A 20686-nucleotide genomic window follows, 5' to 3' on the forward strand; every position below is an offset into this window, starting at 1 on the left:
GTTAGGGTTAGGGGATTAGGGAGAATGGAGAGAGTCACAGTCCAGTGAGGGAGACTGCTGAGCAGAAAACAAACAGGAGATAGGTAATAAAATTTGGTGCTAATGTGAACAAAAGGGCTGGGAGATTTGGCCTTGTAGGGGATCAGGGGAGTGATATTTGCTCAGCGTCTCGTAAACCCAGTGAAATTCCTTGTTTGAAGGCATTTCCCTAAACTCTTCAAAGCTGTTCGCCGCTGGGCCTTTTCTCTGGTCCCCTAGCAATCACCATTGTGTTTGCGTCCTTCAAAAGACGGTTTCCACTAAACAGGTGCCAAACTCCAGCAACCAGAGGTGGGGGCCGGGTGCAGCCTCAAGCACCCTGGTCTCAGTGTCCGCCTCTCGACCCTGGTCCTCAACCCTGCGCGGCTGGGGGTGGGGGGGTGGGGGAAGTGACGAGTCCATCGCGGACCCCCGGCAGCGCCTGACGCAGTCGCCTGTGGCGCGCCCTCGCGTTCCAGCCGGAAGGGGGCCGGAGGCGGGACGGCGGGCGGCGGCTCACAGCCCGCCCCGGGGTGGGCCCAGCTCTGGCCGCCGCGCTCCCGTCCCCTCCCCGCCGCAGCCGAGCTGGACCGCAGCGGCCTGGAGACCATGCGCCGCCTCCCGCTGGTTCCGCTGCTACCGCTGCAGCTCGCCCTGCTCGTGGCCGCGGGGGCCCCCGAGGCTCCGGTCAGCGCGCCGCAGAGCCTGGTGTGGGGGCCCGGGCTGCGGGCGGGCGTCGTTTTGCCCGTCCGCTATTTCTACCTGCAGGCCGTCAACTCGGAGGGCCAAAACCTCACTCGCTCGCCCCCAGGTAGCGTTCGGCCGCGGGCCTCCCTCGCTCAGCTGCCCGCTCCCCTCCGTCCCCGCCGCGCGTCCCCGCCGCGACCGCGCCTCTCGGGAATCCGCCCGCCACCTGCGTGGCGTCCTTCCCCCGAGTCCGGTCACTTCCTCTTCTCTCCCCGTTCCCTGGACCCGAAGGCGGGAGGCAGTTGCAACAAGAGTCTGCTGAATGAATAAATGAACTCCGAGGGCCCTTCCTTAGTTAACGTGCAAGGACTGACATTCCGAATGGATGGCGCCCAGGGTGTTAATGAATGCAGTGTGAGTCTCAAGTTGGAGATGGTCTTTCCACCCCTGACTAGTTGTCTGATCTGTCACAGCTTGCAGGGAGTGCCTTCACGTGTTGAGTCATCAAGCCCAAGAATCGGATGGGGTTACACTGCTTAGGCCTAATGGGTTTGAAACAGCTCCCTCCTACACAAAGGAAATATCAGAGCAGTAGGCAGAAAGGAGGCAGTTTTGCAGACTAGGTTATTTTCTTAGAGTTTTGAGTTCTTGAAAGCAGATTGCAGGAATTAGCGAAACTCAGAACGCATTAGGTTTTACCTCTACCGAGGGTGGATATCGTCCTGAATCCCTTCTGCCCAATCATCCTCCCACGTTCTCTTTAATATCTTACCTTTGCAACGTCTTACAACTTGTCCCGCAAGTTTCAAGTTGTTGCCAGTCAGGATTTGATAATTTATGTCTAAATTATGTCTTGCTAACTGGCACCCTGTTTTATCAACAAAGAGACAATCAGAATACCCAGTGCCCCTTCCGCTGCCGGTGGAAAACTGAGTACTTTTTTTTTTCAGTTTTAGAAAGACTCTCCTTGGCCCTAAGGATCAGAAAAAAAGATTCTTAAACCCAGATTCAGTCTTTCACCATGAGGTGTATTTTCTTCTTTATAGTTTTCTTTGTTTTCTAAAATTAATTTTATAATGTCATAAATGGGGGAGGACTTTAGAAAGAAGATGGAAAACTAAGGAAAAAATTAATTTATACATGAAAAAGGAAAGTTACATGATCCAAAAGGAAATACTGTTAACCTTACTTTTAATGAAAGAACTATAAATTCAAATAAAATTCCATTTTTTTAATCTAAAAATAATGGCAAAAAAATTTTAAGTGGTAATACTCAAAGCTGCTAATGAGATACTCTCAGACAATGACCTACATCCTCCGCTGGTGGGAGCACAATTGGTCAAATGGTTCTGGAAAGTAATTTTCCCAACATATGAAGAGTCTTAAACATTTACAAATCTAATGTGCAAAAATGAGTTTCAACAGTTAGAAAATGTAATTTTTAAAAAATATATCATTTATGAAAAATGTCCATGCCCTTTTGAAACTGATAGGTGTCGTTTCAGGGGGCTCCAAGGAGGCTGGTCCTTTATGTCTCAACACAGAAAGAATTCAGCAAAGGCAAAGTGATAGATAAGAAGTGATTAATTAGAATAGAACACTTGTGAGGCTTACAAGTGGGCAGGCAAGCTGCTCTCCCCTGAGTGCTTAATGGGTTACAGTTTTATAATCAAAGGAAGACAGGGGACGGGGAGAAGACCTTCTTTGTCTCTCTTGGGTAGATGTCACATTTCCATAAATGATTGTTTTTTTGTGTGTGCACAGAGCATGTGCTGGGGGTCATTAACTTGATGACACCACTAGGCAGGTTGTAGGCCTTATTCTCCACTATTGTTTTATTGTTTTTAGGGCATCAGGCAAAAAGCATGTTTTGGGGGTCATTAACTTACTGAGCTCACTGGACAGGATGTAGGTCTCATGCTACTATTGTTTTATTGTTTTGGGGCATGTCTCGTGCTTCTGTTGCATGATTTTGTAGCTAATCAAGTTAGCTTGATTTTGTTGTTAAGCAAGCCAGTCTGGCTTTGATGCTAAGCAACTTGTTCTGCTTTATGAGTCAAGCAAGCCCACATTGTTTCAGGATTTTCCCATTACTTTCTTGAGTGATCATTAATCTTACTGTGGTCTCCCAAAGCCCCCTAAATTTCCCTCTCTATCTACAATTCCCTAATGGGGTTTCTATGCTAACTATTTGACTATCCTACTCAATCCCTTGTGACCTTGAATGAGGAAAAAAACCAATTTATATCTTTATTTTCACTAATGTCTGACTTAGATTATTTCCTTCTATTATGAATGTAGGCAGAACCTGTTGCCACTGTTATATTCCCAGCATCTAACATAATACCCGGCAAAGTTGCTCAGTAACTATTGTAGAAGAAAAGAAAGAAGGGGTGGAGAGAGGGTGGTTGGAGTATGTCAGGATGGCAGGATACAAGTACTCATTTTCTCCTCAGTCATCCTCTACCTTCATCAGTAATGATATCTTCATAAACTTATCTTACCTCCTAGTTGTGTAGCACTTCAGTGTTTTGAACTGTGCCGTGTTTAATTTGCTCTCCTTAAGCATCCTGTGAGGTAGGAAGGGTAGATACTATTCTCTTCACTTTTTCTATAAGAAACCAGGTTAGTGAAAATAAATGTCTTTCCTGTGGTCCTACAGTGGATAAGGATCAGAGTCAAAACCAGATACCCAACCCTTTCAATATCTAGTTCAATGGTCTTTCCCTTTTATCAAATCACTGGTAATATGATCACTGTGAACCAGTTTTCACTAAGATCCTATAGAGTATGCATGGTAAGCAGGCAGCCAGACATTTGGGAGGATTTCTATTTAGCCTCAAGGTGTAACAAGTTGGCCTTCAGGGACTCTGTTCCCTTGGCCAGATGGAGTCAACACTTTTGTTGCAGCTGTAGAGAGCCTTAATAAAATTCCTAAACAACAAGGGAGGTGCTGACTCCATTGTACCAGGAATGTCAGAGGTTATTTCTCCAACTATGAATTTTGGGAACCTGTATGTTAACATTACACAATGTGACAAGTTGGATTCAGAATGGGCTTTGAAAGAAGAAAGATTCAAGCTGTGTGCAAATTTTGGCTCTGCTACTCATAGGTATGAGACCTTGGGCAAGGTATATACTTAAATTCTTCAAGGGAGCCTTGGCTTCCTGATCTGTAAAATGGGGTGGCAAATACCTTCCTCACAAGTTCTTGGAGGAAATAAATAAGAAAATGCATATGAAAATTTCAAGCTCAGGGACTGGCCCAGTCCCCCTGGCTAAGTAAGTGAATTTTTTAAAAATGTGTTCTTTCCATATCAAAAGTCTGCAAAATTTCTGATTCTAATGATGTAAGGCTTTGATACTGCCAACCTCCTTTTGTCTCCTTTAGTCACTGCATTCTCATTCAATTAGCTATCTTTCCTAAACAAGTGTGGATCTGTGGAATAGAAAAGCTCAAGCTGAGCTTGATTCTGTTCCATTATATTAGCCCCCAGGGCAAATGAGAATTCACGTACCTTCTATCTGAAGCAATTTGAAATGGCATTCTTCTCATTTTCTCTTTTATGATGTTGGAATTGCTTATTTCTATTTTAGTGTGATCAATTTAAAAATAATGAAGTGTTTTGGAGATAGTTTTCTTTTGTAAATCCAGCTCCTTCCAAAATATCACATAGTCATTAATATGCTTGTCTTATATCTGTTTTGTTTATTTAAAAATCATAAACTTATGGAGAATAGCACTATTTGATAGGAGATAAGAAGACTTTTCTGTCCTGTTTCCAGTCTGGGGAGAGAATGGTGGCTTTTTAGTCTCCAGGCTCTGCCTTCCTGATTTTCAGTCTACCATACCACATTGCCTTTCTGAAACTTAAGCGGGAAATAACGTAAAGCAATAACTTACATGTTTCATTATTTCAGGTAATTGGCCAACATTTATAATAATTTCACATTAAGTTATTACTCTTTTTTTAATAAATCCCTTACATTTATCTGTTATAGTTCATTTTTTTTAGCAGATGTCTTTCATAATTTTATCACACTTCTTTCAAGAATCCTAAAATGCATGTGTTTGGTACTTAATTATGTAGTAGCAATATGTCAGATACTACATTACTATTACTAAATTGAAGAGACTGAGAAACATTTTTTTCTGACCCACAAGAAAAAATGATACCCTTGAAGATCAAAAAAAGTAGAAACATCACTCACTAGATTTAGAAACTAAGAATAGGAGGAACAAACTTTTTTCTTTAGTAATTTCAAAAATATATGTTAAATATGCTTAATACAATAAAATTAAAAAATAAAGCAACTATATTCCGATAAAAATTAATTTTAAAAAACAAAAAATATGCTTAATATTTGAATATTATGAAATATGATAGTGTGAGATGAAAGACTGATCACAAATTATTGTGTACTAGGACTGTGTATTTCAGAGGATTCACCACTTTTTTTTTAACAATTCCTTTGATAGGTGATTAACTGTGGTTAAGACATTCACTGATCTTTATTCTTAAAGCTCCTGAGGATCAGATCTGTACTGAGTGCAGGTATGTCCACTGTACTCTCTGAAGAAAGAAGTCCCAACATTTATTCCTGCAACAATATTGTTTCAAAGCCTGAAAAGTCAGCTAATATACTGCAAAAAGAGAAGGGAAAGTTTGCTAAGTAGGTATTGTCTATCCTGGAAAAGAAAACCCACAGAATTCTGGGTTTGAAAAGGTTGTTAGATCATCCTAGTAGATCATCCTAGTATAACTGTTTCATTTCAACTTGAGGAAACAAATTTAGAGAAGTAAACTCTAGTATTTACAAAGGTATGTGAGTTTGTGTGTACGTATGAGTGTGTTGCATTTGTGCAGAGTCTAGTAACTAGCTATAATCTCTCTCTACTTAAGGAAATGGGCTTGGAAGTATAGCTTGAAATTTGGGTTAATAAAAAGGAAATTTCTTCAGAATTGAGGTTTATTAGGTATTAAAATGGTTTACAAAGAAAGCTTGTGCATACTTTATAAGGAGTAAGTAAGATTGCCTTAGAGCTATGTCATCCTAAAAGTTTATGGATTTTTAACTACCTGGGCTTTTAAACCTACACAAAGGAGAAAAGATCAAATAGGCAAAAAATTAATCTCTTCCTTGTTTTTTTAAGAATTATTTTATTCAATGATTTTGTTCACTCAATCAATCTTATTGAATGACTAAGGAATCAAATGTTGAATCAGATCCTTTGTTTTGAGACGTAAATCAAACGTAGTTCCTGGCCTCAAGGATCTTCCAAACTAAAATAATTTTGTTTACCATTGATATTACTGAAAAAATAACTTCTGCATAAAGACACTTACCCAATAATTAGTAAAACAAAATAATCATGAAATAGTAGAATTACTTATATATTTTTTTTCTTTCAGGCCAAACACTATTCAAAGTAGTAATCAAATCTCTCTCACCTAAAGAGTTAGTTCGGATTCACATCCCTAAACCTTTGGACAGGAATGATGGGACATTTTTGATGCGATATAGGATGTATGAAACTGTCAGTGAAGGGCTGAAGATAGAGGTCCTTTATGGTGATGAACATGTCGCTCAGTCTCCTTATATTTTGAAAGGTAAGTAATTATTACATAAACCAGAGCCAGCCTTATGAGTAGACTCCATGGCTTTCAGAATGCGTTATGATGACCTTAAAGTATGTGCAACAGGGTAAACATTATATATGTATCTTCTGGAGCTCAATTTAACTAGATATTTTAAGGGAGAGAAAAACTAAGTAATTTAAAGCAATTTAAATGACAAGCAAAAAAATCTTGTGTGTTTACCGGGGTAGTTACCATTTTTAGTACTCTTCATTCTTTTGCATACATACATATTTTCATCTAGTACCATTTGCCTTCTACCTGAAGGATTCCCATTAGCTTTTCTTTTAATGTGAGAACGCTGATGATTAGTTCTTCTAGCTTTTGGATATCTGAAAAAGTCTTTATTTTGCCTTTATTTTTGAAAGACAGCTGTCTTTCAAAAATTATAGGTTGACAGTTTTTTTTTTCTTTTAGTACTTGAAATATACTGTTCCACTGTCTTCTCAATTGCATTATTTCCCATGATAAATCTTCCATCATCTATATCTTTGATCCTCTGCTAAAGGTTTTCTCTTTATCAGTTTTTTTTGAGCAATTTGATTATTATGTGCTTTGGTGTAGGTTTCTTCATGTTTCTTGTGCTTAGGGTTTGTGGATCTTTGGGTTTATAGCTTTCATTAAATCCAGAAAAAATTTGGCCATTATTTCTTCAAATATTTTTTCTGTTCTACCCCAGCTCCCCTCCAAGAATTCTAATTACCCATACATTAAACTTGAAATTATCCGATGATTCAATTATGCTCTTTTCATTTAAAAATATGTTTTTTCTCCATTTCGTTTTGTATAGTTTCTATTGCTATATCTTTAAGTTCACTAATCTTTTCTTCTATAACGCCCAATTTGTCATTAATTCCATCCAGTGTATTCTTCATTGCTTGATGCTTTCTCATCTTCTTGAGCTTTTCTCTAGGATGCAGTTAAGTTATTTGGAATTAGTTTGATGCTTCAAATTTTCTTTTACAATTTATTAGGCATGCCTAGAGCCATGTTTAGTCTAGGGCTAATTATTCCTTACTACTCAGCCAATACATCTCTGCATACTCTATCCAACCTCTGTGAATTAGAATGCTTTCCAGTCTGGCTTGTATGAATAGGCACTATTCCCAGCCCTGTATGAACAATGGGTATTGTTGCCTCTAATCGTTATGGATGGTCCTTTCTCTGCCTTGGATAGTTTCCTCAAACATATATATTGGTCAGTATGCCTTAAATATTTGAAGGGAACCTGTACAGATCTCTGGAGTCCTCTCTGTGCAGTGAGTATGTCCTACAACTTTTAGCTGCCTTGATCTCACTGGACTTTCAGCTCTTGTCTCCTCAGCTCAGTGAGACTGCTGGGGTCTACCTGGATTCCTCCTCCATGTTCCACAACCTAGAAACTCCCTTAGGCAGTAAGCTTTAGGAACTGTAGGGTTTACCTCATTTGTTTCTCATCTCTCAAACTCATTGTCCATTGCCTGATGTCCAATGTCTTAAAAAAAAATGTTATTTCATATATTTTATCTGTTTTTTGGTAGTTTCAGGTAGGAGGGTAAATTGGTCCCTATTACTTGTCTGAAGTAGAAATTCTCATGAAAATTGAATAACTTTAAAAAATTATTTTTATATTAAAATAAATATGGATATATTTTGAAATAATATATAAATTCTGCATAAATTCTTTTTTAAATGAGTCTTCAGAATAGTTTTATACTTATGTCTGGCCACTTTAAAATTACACTGCAAGATGCCCTTAGGTTTCATATTTCCTCTTTGAGATGTGCTGATGGAGGTAGTTTTAGGGACTCAGAGGAAGAGACCTCATCTTGTCTTAAAAAATCACCACCCCTACTACATTATCATGCCTGAAAAGTAATACATTCTCTTTTTCCTTGTTAAAAGGTAAGTTGTTTTATGCTCATCAGCCATTTATAACTCATTAGAAATAAATTTTTCAATAAATTGACTGAGAGTAGGTTATATTGGGAGAGAGCATATGCTATACTAGTTTATCTAGGGTGGGATGAAAGGGGGATAGAAGGTGAGAGCACAAGACTCTGACATTACTACTTTTACCACTGATTTGTTTAGGGCAGATTATCCCTGTCTGGATAATCTTAGAATTTACCAAGAAGTCATCCCATGCTCACAGCAGGGGCACAAACAACTTCCTGTGTTGCAGTGCATGTTAATGAAACTTGGCATTGTATGTGTTTTGCTTTCCTTAGGACCAGTGTACCATGAGTACTGTGAGTGTCCAGAAGAGGATCCTCAGGCCTGGCAGAAAACTCTGTCTTGTCCAGCCAAGGAGCCACAGATTGCAAAAGATTTTTCTTCTTTTCCCAGCATCAATCTCCAGCAGATGCTAAACGAAGTTCCAAAAAGGTTTGGGGATGAGAGGGGTGCTATTGTTCATTACACGATTCTCAGTAACCTAATCTACCGGAGATCTTTAGGGAAATACACAGACTTCAAAATGTTCTCAGATGAGATTTTGCTGTCACTGGCAAGAAAGGTATGAGAATGAATTCATTGATTCTAAAAATAGTTTAATTATTTATTTGTAACCTTTAATTCTTAGAATAATAATGGTAAAGAATGGAAATGGATTCCAGGCTTGAAAATGTGCATCTGTCTGCCACCTGAGTACTCATAAGTTCTTCACCTTTATGGATATCTCTTTCCTTTAATATTTAAGTTAAATGGCTTGAGCCCCCATCCCAGGTAAGTAGGCCATATAGTGCTCTCCCAAGGTTTCTGTGAACTCCCAGACATTTACAGCTGCAAGGTGACTTCTTCAAGTTCCCCAATCCTGCTGAATACTCCTTCCATTCAGATTTCACTTTCTTCTTGTCACCTCAGAATAAGTTGAACTGAGGACACATTTTCCTTGTTTTATCCTAAGTGCATTGCACACTTCATTGAATGTTGGGGTAACTGAGAGAGGTTATTTTGTGCCAATGCAGAGTAAACAAAACAAAACAAAAATCCTAACATTTAAAAATAGACATCCCTGTGTTAATCAGACTCTCAGTCATCCTTGCCTCTGGGAATTTCTCACTGGCTGTCCTTGATTTTCAAGTCTTGGCTTCTTACTAAATATGACTGGGGCTTCTGTCTTTCAAAAGACTTCTCCACATCCCCAGCAACTCCTCCCCCAATCCCTCTATTCAGCCCCTCTTTCCACATTTGCCAAATTCCTATAAATTCCTCTTAAGCAGAGCAATTCAAACCGCCTTTTGTTCTTTCTTGTTCCTGATTATGCAGAGTAAAAGATGAGGATGGGCATTTTTTACCTTTTTCACCCAGAAAGACCATCAAGGTAGTTTTCTAAATCAAAAGCCAGCTTTCCTGATGTGAGTTATACAATTTCCCAAGCACATGGAATGTAAGGCTGCAATCAATTCTTATTTTAAATAGCAGTTGCCTCCTATCTCCCCATCAGCCCACCGTATGAGCATATTATGGGCATCTGATCCTAAAGGCGGTTCTTTCTTCCTGGGCTACCATCAATCCACTCTGCCCTGTATTTCTGTATCTTGTACTCATGTGGTTTTTAACTAGGAATGATTTTGCCCCTTAGAGGAATTTGGCAATGCCTAGGGACATTTTTGGTTATCGCAACTGGGGAGTTGCTACTAGCATCTGGTGGGTAGAGGCCAGGGATTCTGCTAATCATTCTACAATGCACAGGACAGCCCCCACAGGAAAGAATTATCCACACCAAAATATCAATAGTGCCAAGATTGAGAAATCCTGCTCTACAGTGAGAACTTCTGATGTGGAGCTTACTAATGAGCTACTAAATGATAACAGGGAAGCACTAAGGTGAATAGTCATATCCCTTTGCCCTTCCCTTTTGTTCCAGGTTCTTTGCCCAGTGACTGAAAGGAGACTTACGATAAGTGAGACTCACCTCTGGTCTTTGAACAGCTCACTCTAGTGGAACTTGTTTTTGTTATTCAGAAGTCAGGATGGGATATAAATACAAACAAGTAATTGTACCACAACACGATAGGCCCATAAGAAAAGTAGGTACCCAGGGTTAAAATGTCTGAGGAAGGCGAGTCATAGAAGAGGTAACATTAGCTCTGAGTGTGAAGGATGAGACAGGAGACTGCCAAGTGGATAAGTAGGAGAAGGGCATTCTAGGTGAAGAGAATTACGTATTAAAGTGGGTGGCATTTTCAGAGAGTAACTAAAGTTTTCTGGTATACGGGCAGATGGAAGATGGATTCAGAGCTAAGCTGGAGTAAGAGAGTGGGGCCTGAATTCCAGCCAGAGAGTTTAGACCTTGTCCTATAGGCTTAAATTTCTGTTAAGCTTGATAGTAACATTAATTTGTGTTTTAGAAATTTGGACAGTAATGTGGAGAGCAGATTAGAGTGGGGAGAGGCTAGAATCAGAACATCTAGTAAGGGACAACTATTGCAACAATCTAGGTAAGAGATGATAAAGGCCTAAACTAAGGCATTGACCATGGAGATAGAAATGGATAGCAGATTCCAGAAACAAACATAGATGTTATAAAAAGGCTTGATAGTGAAGGAAAACAAGGGCTTGGGTCTAACTTTGTAGATTCTCACTTAAGCAGCTGGCAGAAAAGGTGCTTGAAGCCACTCACACACCTTTCTACACAGTTTCCATATCTATAATACACAACAGTTTTAAATGTCACCTCTGAACAGAGGAAGCTAACTCCTGCTCAAGTGAATTGTCATGTACAATCCTCACCCTTGATTTTCTGATACTACTGATGACTGAGAGGCATCCTTCTCTCTTCTACTATTTTCAAATTTCAGTTTTATCAGAAATATTTTAAAAGCCAAAGAACTGAAGCATTTAGTACCAAAGACTGAGGTCTTCCCAGCACTGATAAGCATTCTTTTGTTTATTTAGGTCCTTCTCCCAGATTTAGAATTTTATGTTAATCTTGGAGATTGGCCTTTGGAGCATCGAAAAGTCAATGAAACCCCTGGCCCTTTACCTATCATTTCATGGTGTGGCTCTCTGGATTCACGAGATGTTATCCTTCCAACATATGACATCACCCACTCCACACTTGAAGCTATGAGGGGTGTTACAAATGATCTTCTCTCTATTCAAGGAAATACAGGTAAAAGTCATTCTCTAAGAAAAAGCTTAGAAGTAAGAAAGGTGAAAGGAATGTTCAATCAGAGAGAGTATGTGAATATATTTAAATAACCATTGTTCTTATTTTCTAGCCAGGAAAAAAGAAAAACAGCACTCTAAACTCTAAAGTGGTTTTTGTTTAGGATTCTTCTAATCCAGAAATTAAAGATATGTGGATTAGGCTAGTAATGTCCAGAACCTAGTGTAACTGAGTCTCCTTTGAGTTGGTCACTTGTAAATACCATTTGAAAATACATATTTGGTAAAACTATCACTTAACTTAATTCTGACTCCAGTGCCTTTATATTGCTGGATGAAATGAGAGAGAATTCTGAAAAATATAAAATTATATTCATATGTAAGAGAATTGTGATAACAGTATAATTTGGATATTACAACCTCCAGCACCATAAGAAATTCTCCTCTTCCCTCTTTCTGCCTCTCTTGATCCTTTACAATCTGAATTCCTTTCCTCCTATTTGATGACCTTAGGTTTATGGTACTACACACCTTTTTATTAAACCGAACTCCCTGAGTAGAAAACATCCCTGCCTTGTCTTAATAAGTCTCTATTTCTGTTTAGAGCAGTTTAGTGGACTTATTTAGTAGACAAGTCTAGAGACTCCTTGTAAACTCTCTAAAGGTAATGGGAAATGAAAACTGACCTGCTTTTTATTTGATAACAGTAAATTCCTGAAAAGTATGCTAAAATAGTAAAGAGGTTGACCCCCTACAGTTTCTATGTTTTATGATTTATCCCTTAGAACACTGACAGGTGTTAACTAATGACTTCTTTTTAGAATAATAGAAAGAGAGCTAAATTAAGTCTTCCAGATTATTTCCCTCCCAGGAAAGAGAGGATATAAATATATATACATAGTTAGGTTATGCAAAACTTACTTGCATTTAACAACATACTAGAAAAATTCTGCACTGTATTCAAAAGTGATATGCTCAAAATTCTGAGCAACCTAAGAATTAAAGATGTGTGGATGTTACTTAATTCTCTACTTTGTTCTAGTCACTCTAAGAATAAAAGCCTAGCGCTTTTTTTTTTTTTTTTTTTGTGAAGCACAAAAGTTGGAAGAAACTAATGCCTTGATGAGTGAGCCAAGTCACGGAATCTCTTTTTGCTTTGAACTTGATCCAGCATTATTTTGGATAATTCCTAATGTCATGCAATAGAAACTCCACTTTTTGAGTGACCTCTCACTAGTACACTAAAGGATAAAATTAGAGCATATTTTTCGAAAGTAACATTTACTTTAGATGTGTTGATGATAAAAGAGCTTTAGCATCTTAAATGACAAAGGTAGATTAAAGATGATTATACTTACCATAATATAAAAATGTCAAATTCATAATTGTATTTTTTTATGGTCTCAAACCTCTAGGACCTTCCTGGATCAATAAAACAGAGAAAGCTTTCTTTAGAGGTAGAGATAGCCGAGAGGAGAGGCTCCAGTTGGTGCAGCTGTCCAAAGATAATCCACAGCTACTAGATGCAGGAATTACAGGATATTTCTTCTTCCAAGAAAAAGAAAAGGAGCTTGGAAAAGCTAAATTGATAGGTTTCTTTGACTTCTTTAAGGTATGCAATTAAGTCTTCCTGGATACATATGAAGTGATAAACTTGTATTAAAAGTCAACCAAATAGCTGGGGTTGGGCAGATTTCTCCCATCTTGTGACCCAACACACACTTTCTTATCAGGCATAGGGAATTATGAAACTCATGCAGTTTCTTTTTTGTTTGTTGTAGTTGTTAACTTTGTCTAACAAATAGCTCAGAACTGTATTTAATACTCAAAATACAGTACAAGGATTAACCTAGAGTTTTGGTATATTTCCCTGTTTTTCTCTTCTTTAATAAACTGGGAATATAAATGTCTTTTACATAAAATGATCTTGTAAATAAAAAGAGTATGAATTCTATGCTAGTAAAATAGGGTTCAAGTCCTGCCTCCAGTCCTGCCTCTGCCACGAACTGTGGGGCTTTCATCTCTTAGCACTTCTCGCCTCTAACATGTGTGAGCCTGCCTAGCTCCTTCAGAGCACCGTATAAGGCTCAAAGGACGTAGAGGTGTGACAATGTGACAAAATCTGACTGGCTGGTAAAGTCCTTGGTACCAATTATTTAAGAAAAAAGTAATTACCGAATCTGTTAGTATATCCTGTTCCTCTGTATGATATAATGAAGAGAGCATGGGATTTGGGCTCATAGAATAGAGGTTTATAAATATCTCTGAAACAAATTTTATCATTAATAAAAAAAAAAGAGAGGGAGATGATAACATCTGCTTCACATTATTATAATTGAATGAAAAGTGACTTTAAATGTAAATCAAAGTTTATTAATCCAACAAATATGTCCGTACTGTGTCACCAGCATCACACTAGTCCTTAGTCTTCTCCAGGCTTCTGTCTCCTGAACTCTAAAACCGAACTTTGAGACAATAATGCCTTCCTTTTTTATACTAACATGGGTATAAGGAACAAATGAAATAAATGAAAGTGTAAATTGTTATCAATATTAAGCTTTGCTAAATATAGAGCTTTGGAAATAGTTTTCTTACCTGGTTACAGAAATCTGAATTTCCCATTACATAGACATAGTTGAAATAGGTATTCCTATTTCCTAAAATTATTTATTATCTTTAAATGTGTTGTATTTCTTAAAATTGACCTGTTAAATGATACTTATGATTTTAATACAAAGAGAAGATGTGTGTTACAAAATAAAATATAAAACTTGTAAATACTAAAGTTGGGAAATAACTTCTTTATATTTAATGTTACAGTGTTGACAAGAAGCAGAAGTGAAACAAATGACTGTTAAAATTTTTGTTTATGTTTGTTTTAATCTTTTAGTACAAGTATCAAGTGAATGTGGACGGGACTGTGGCTGCTTATAGATATCCATACCTCATGCTTGGTGACAGTTTGGTTCTGAAGCAGGACTCACCATATTATGAACATTTTTATATGGCACTAAAGCCTTGGAAACATTATGTTCCAATTAAAAGAAATCTTAGTGATCTACTAGAGAAAGTTGAATGGGCCAAGGTATGCTTTCTGCCATTTTAGTTTCTTTAGGCAATCACAAATTCACCAGTATTAGTTACATGAGTTCCATCATAACACAATTTAATTTGACATAATTTAGTCAAAAGAAATGTTATTTTGTGAAATTTTTGTTCCCTTGAAATATCTGAAGAATCAACATCAGGACAATTTTGAATACCCTCTATCAGTATGTTTGAGGATTTTTAGAAGACTTGAAGTCCAGTGTTATATAGAATATAGATTTTTCTAAACTATCCTTATTCATGCACACATACCAAATGCAAATTACACACACCAAATGCAAATTAAAGATTAAAAAGACCAGGGTTAAAGTGCTTTATGCACAAGAAAACATTTAAAGCAATTATGGTACACTTTTGTTTTCCCCAGTTAGAAAAAAAGGCACAAGTTCTTTTTTTAATTAATTTTTATTGGAGTATAGTTGATTTACAATGTTATGTTAGTTTCTGCTGTACAGCAAAGTAAACCAGTTACAATATATACATATATACACTCTTTTTTAGATTCTATTCCCATATATGTCATTACAGAGTATTGAGTAGAGTTCCCTATGCTATACAGTATGTTCTTATTAGTTATCTATTTTATGTCAATCCCAATCTCCCAATTTATCCCTCCCCTGACTCTTTCCCCCTTGGTAACTATAAGTTTGTTTTCTATATCTGTGACTCTATTTCTCTTTGGTAAATAGGTTCATTTGTACCATTTTTTTTAGATTCCACATGTAAGTGATATCATATATTTGTCTTTCTCTGACTTACTTCACTCAGTATGACAATCTCTAGGTCCATCCATGTCACTGCTAATGGCATTATTTTGTTCTTTTTTATGGCTGAGTGATATTCCACTGCATATATGTACCACATCTTCTTTATCCATTCCTCTCTCAATGGACATTTAGGTTGCTTCCATGTCCTGGCTATTGTAAATAGTGCTGCAATGAACATTGTGGTGAATGTATCTTTTCGAATTATGGTTTTCTCTGGATAACAAGTTCTTAATGAATCACAAGTTTCCCATAAAATAAGAACTCTTTTTTTAAAAAAGGAAAAGTATTTTAAAAGTTCTTGTGTTTTATTGTGAAATTATAAAATTTACCCTTCCACTGTAAGACTTTATTTTGTTTCTGAGAAGCAATGTGGCTATGGAAATAACTGGGTGCCCCTGAGGCAGAATATTTTTGTGACCCTTTATAAAGAGTCAGAATTGCTTGCAAATGGCTTTTCCTGTGGGCACCATGATAGAATATTAGCTATTTTCTAAAAGTATAATTAGGAATGCTGACTATTCCTGGTACTGAAGGAACAACCTATGGGTACTAATAACTGAATTTTTTATTACAACAATAATACAGTCTTTCATAGGTACCATTTTACAACAACTTTTTGGCTCAGACTTTAAATGGAGCTTTTAAGAGATGTTATAAAAACTAATTCATTCTATTTTAGTTGTATTTTAATATCAGGCAGAGAGGGTTAGATTAGGGGAACAGATGATGAGCCCTAGACTTCCTGGGTAGCTAGGAAAGTACCAAGATAGTCACGATAGGGGCTGTATGTGGGTTGTTGCACTGGGTGAGGGGGGATCCAAACAGGTATGATTATTTCTATATAGCAGAGATTTCTAGGAAAGTACTTTGTCAATTTCCATAACCTAATTCTTAAGTTTTATATATATATATATATATATATATATATATATATAAACTTTTTTTTTTTTTTTTTTTTTTTGCCGTACGCGGGCCTCTCACTGTTGTGGCCTCTCCCGTTGCGTAGCACAGGCTCCAAACGCGCAGGCTCAGCGGCCATGGCTCACGGGCCCAGCCGCTCTGCGGCATGTGGGATCTTCGCGGACCGGGGCACGAACCCGTGTCCCCTGCATCGGCAGGCGGACTCTCAACCATGGCGCCACCAGGGAAACCCTTAAGTTATATTTTTATGTTTTATCTCTCCCATGCTGTTCACATTCAACCCTACATCTGTCCTACCTCATATTCACAATTAGCTTTCTTTGTGAGTCACAGGAGTAATCTTCATTCATTGTTTCTTTTTAAACTTTTCAGGAAAATGATGAAGAAGCCAAGAAGATTGCAAAAGAAGGGCAGTTGACTGCTAGAGATCTGCTACAGCCCCACAGGCTTTACTGCTACTATTACAGAGTACTACAGGTCAGTTCAGAGGATCCATCTGCTTGGTTGAGTGTCCTCAGACCAAATGCATGGCCTGAATGCTTGCTTCCTGGAGGTGTTCAAGAGTCAGTCAGCCTGTGGAACTCTGGCTATGCTGAGGCGCCAGCCTATAGAAAGATAGTGCTAAGTCCCTTTGTGGCCTCCATATTTTTATCTCCATTCAGTATTATGAAAAACAATGCTTAGCGCCATTACAAATATAGATTAAAATCTCTGAACCTCAGAGAAAATCTTTCCTCATATGGAAAATAGGAGGGTTGGACTAGAGATCATTAACATCTCTTTCTGCTCAAAATATCTACCTCTTTGTTCTCCTTACTGCTTAAGAGCCACGCTTTTGCTATCAGTACAGGATGGAAAACAAATATTTAATTTGTTGTATAAAACAAACAAATGAAAAATACAGTTGACCCTTGAACAACATGGCTTTGAACTGTGCAGGTCCACTTACATGTGGATTTTTTTTTAGTAGTAAATACTACAGTACTACACAATCCAAGGTTGGTTGAACCCACGGATATGGAACCACGCATACTGAGGAATCACATATATGGAGGGCCAGCTATAAGTTATACACAGATTTTCAGCTGTGCCAAGGGTCAGTACTCCTAACCCCGACATTGTTTAAGGGTCAGCTTTATTTATAATCTAAAACCTTAGGGCTGAATTCTGAAGTACAGATATTTACTGTACTTCCAACAATTCAAGGATTGGTTCTTTGTATAATTAACTTGTGTTTTACTCAGTAAAATTTAGCCAGAAGAGAAAAATAAGAAATTATGTTTTTGTTGTTAACCTAAACTTATTTTTCTGTGAGGCAGAAAAAAAATAAATTTCCTCAGATGCCTGAGGCTACTACCCTCTCACAGAAAAATTAAAATGATTAATTACTCCATTTATTAGAAGCAGCCTTTTCCTTAAATGAGTTCTTTTCCCTCTGCTAGTCTGGCTGTAACTTTAATGATAGGAGTTTCTCCCTCTGAAATATTAATTAGGTTCATGTACACATGTCAGTATTTTGTTGGATTTGACCCAGGACCAGGAATGTACAGCTAAATGTACATGGAACCACTGAACTGAAAAATCCAATGTATAGGAATATTTCAGTCAGTGGCCAAAAAGGAGAGACATTTCACAGGCCTGTCGCCATTTACAAAGTGTGTGTGACTACAGGCCTAAAGGGAAGGATGTGTGAAACCACCAACTTTATTGTGAGATTCTTATCATCTTTGTTCACTGATTTGAATATTCAGCAAAGTTAATTATTCATTAACACATGGAGGATGAATTCGAGAGGTGCTGTATTTCAAGTAGGGACATCCCGTTACAAGAGGCTTCTTTCCTATACATAAAATAGTGGATGGGGCTCCTTGCTAAAATAGTGGATGGGGCTCCTTACAGGCACTAGTGCCTGTAATAACTAAAGTTAAAAGGTAACTTTAGGACTGAGATAAACCAGACCTTTGGTTTTAGTCTGAAGATACATAGCCACTAGAAACAATAGCATGAGGGGAATGGGGAGGATTCAGTGGAATGAAGTTTGGACTAATCTTTCCATTGCCTTCAAACACATTCCAGAAATATGCTGAGCGCCAGACCAGCAAACCCGAAATACGTGATGGAATGGAACTTGTTCCTCAGCCGGATGACAGTGCATCTATCTGCCAGTGCCACAGGAAAAGGCCTTTAAGAGAAGAGCTTTAAGTCAGCCCATATTCACACTCCTGTATATGCCGGCAACATCTTTCATGGCAGCGTTCAGATGGAATCTAAGCTGTGAAGACTGTGAAGACAGCCTGGAAGACTGTATGCAGGGGACTGCTTCTCTTGGTGGCTTCATATAATGTGGATGGATAGAGCAATATTAGAGCAAGTATTACCAAATATCTTAGGATATTAATATCTTTTGAGTAAACACTGCTATTATCAGCATCATAGTTTCTCTGAAAAGAAAACTTGGGGATCATAGTAGATAGAGAGGATTGCCAAAATATAAATAACTCTGTATGAAACTGTTTACATTGTATTTATTGGTTTGTTTCTATCCCTTGTTCACTTTCCCTCTTCCCTTTCCAATGATGAAGAAAAAATATTTTTGCAGGGCTTTTTTTACCCCCTCACTGCATAACTTCTCCTCCTACAAGCTGCTTTTGGCATTCAGTAATAGCAGGTTTCCTCTTGGAAGGTCTGATATGAATAATGAAGGAAGATGAGAATGACTCTGTTATTAAAGGTAGCTTGGAGACTATGAAGGGAAGTTATTTTAAAGCTCATTCATATCTTTTTAACTAAGTTTTACCAAGGGCTGAGACAAAATTAAGGAGAGGTAGTGCCTTAAGCTAGTTAATTCCCAGTCTATCTGAGTTGGACACCCATCAAGGACAACACAGTTATTAAAGTAGATGACAGCATCCTATCGGTATCTTCATTATCTATATATTGAATAGATAAATGATAACTGTAGTCAGATAGGGATCTTTAATTCTTTTTAATCTTTAAAAGGGATACTTGAAAAACCTCTGAAACAAGCTGCAGGAAGCCTGGTATCTTGGGATTCACTAATAAACTAATGACAAAAGCAAGCATCCATTCTTTACTGCACCCCTCCTCTATTTCACTGTGCTGTATTGCTAAGATAAAAACTTTGGAAATTTCCTTTGCCTTTTAGGACAGGGTGAAGTCTTAAGACCCAGAAATTCATTACACGTTCCTTGTAATACCACCAATATGAGATTCAATTCATTAAGAACACACTCCCAAAGCAAGAAATATCCACACTCCAATTTAAAAATATTTACTCTCCTAATTGAAATATTTACTTAACCTGGAAGACAATGTAACCACTTTAAAATAGTCATATCTATTCTTTACTGAACATTACTAGGGACACAGAATTTTTTTAACTAGACAAAAGCAAAAGCACATTTAGTAACAGTGTAATCAAAGCCAAGTATCCATGGAAAACACTAATACCCACCAGTTGTTCAAAAGCACAAGTGCACAAGTATAAAATAAAGGGCAAGCTGTACAGTGACCAGATCCTAAGGAGAAGAGGGGTGTGACGATATGTAAGTTAATATAATAACTACATTTGTCAAAATAAGCTATCAATATTTTGTTTTTATTAATAAAATGTTGGAAACACCTTAAATAGCCATCATGAGGGAGCTAGCTAAATATATAGCTATACATCAAGGAATACAGTACAACCATTAAAAGTAATGAACTAGCTCTAAATGCACTATCAATCATGAAAGATTTCCATGACAGTGTTCAGTGTAAAAAGCAAGTTACAGAACAACACATATAATGTGAAAACATTTATGTAAAAAAATATATCCATGTGATTGAAAGTTTAGAAGGATATTCACCAATATCTGAGGAAAATGGAGAGAAGGGAATTTTTACTTTTTGTCTTATACCTGTCTATGATATTTAAAATGTTTTTACTGTAAGTATGGATCAGATTGGAAAATAAAGAAAAATACAAACCTAGGAAAAGAAAATAAATCCACAAAAGATATACATAGGAAAATAAAATGGATATTTATATTTTCCATTATGCTATTTTTAAATCTACTATGTCTAGAATTTTATATCATGTGACATATTATTTACACATTTTAAATAAAGTAAATTTTCTAAATAAAATTTTGAAACAGATAAACTTGTTTTTTAAGAAAGAGGATTGAATCACCTATAGCTTTGGTATTTCTGTAACTGGGTTGGCCTAATTTTAATTCTATTATGTCTTCATGAATAAATGGATCAAAACTTCTACCACAAACACTAAATCCCTAGTGAGTAGAAATTGATATTAAAGGAAAAGATATTTGGGCTTGACACCATTATTTTCTGTTATTTCAGGTGCAAATACTGTTAAGTGCAGTGTCTTTGTCAGTTCACGCTACCATTATAACAAATATACCATAGACTGGGTGGCTTTGACAGCAA

The 20686-nt window shown here is 37.4% G+C and overlaps 1 protein-coding gene across 2 annotated transcripts; it reads left to right on the forward strand.

Annotated features, from left to right (window-relative positions):
* The first annotated feature begins 621 nt into the window (after positions 1–621).
* On the forward strand, positions 622–20381 carry POGLUT3 (protein O-glucosyltransferase 3). Of its 2 annotated transcripts, XM_060017184.1 has the most exons (8): positions 622–829; positions 6120–6317; positions 8555–8841; positions 11226–11442; positions 12854–13050; positions 14329–14523; positions 16607–16711; positions 18311–20381. In XM_060017184.1, exons 1-8 carry the CDS (start codon positions 628–630, stop codon positions 18434–18436), a joined length of 1527 nt encoding a protein of 508 aa, XP_059873167.1. In that variant the 5' UTR covers positions 622–627; the 3' UTR covers positions 18437–20381. The 2 variants fall into 2 exon arrangements, with proteins under 2 accessions (XP_059873167.1, XP_059873168.1); XM_060017185.1 differs by lacking the exon at positions 14329–14523.
* Positions 20382–20686: the final 305 nt, after the last annotated feature.

The sequence above is a fragment of the Delphinus delphis genome, chromosome 8 (genome assembly GCF_949987515.2).
Source record: "Delphinus delphis chromosome 8, mDelDel1.2, whole genome shotgun sequence".
Taxonomy (NCBI): domain Eukaryota; kingdom Metazoa; phylum Chordata; class Mammalia; order Artiodactyla; family Delphinidae; genus Delphinus; species Delphinus delphis.

Excerpts from the sequence above, each read along its gene's own strand:
- POGLUT3 (XM_060017184.1), top strand. The coding sequence starts at position 628 with ATGCGCCGCCTCCCGCTGGTTCCGCTGCTACCGCTGCAGCTCGCCCTG. Across the intron at positions 8,842-11,225 it reads TGCTGTCACTGGCAAGAAAG|GTCCTTCTCCCAGATTTAGA; the intron begins GTATGAGAATGA and ends TTGTTTATTTAG. Across the intron at positions 11,443-12,853 it reads CTCTATTCAAGGAAATACAG|GACCTTCCTGGATCAATAAA; the intron begins GTAAAAGTCATT and ends TCAAACCTCTAG.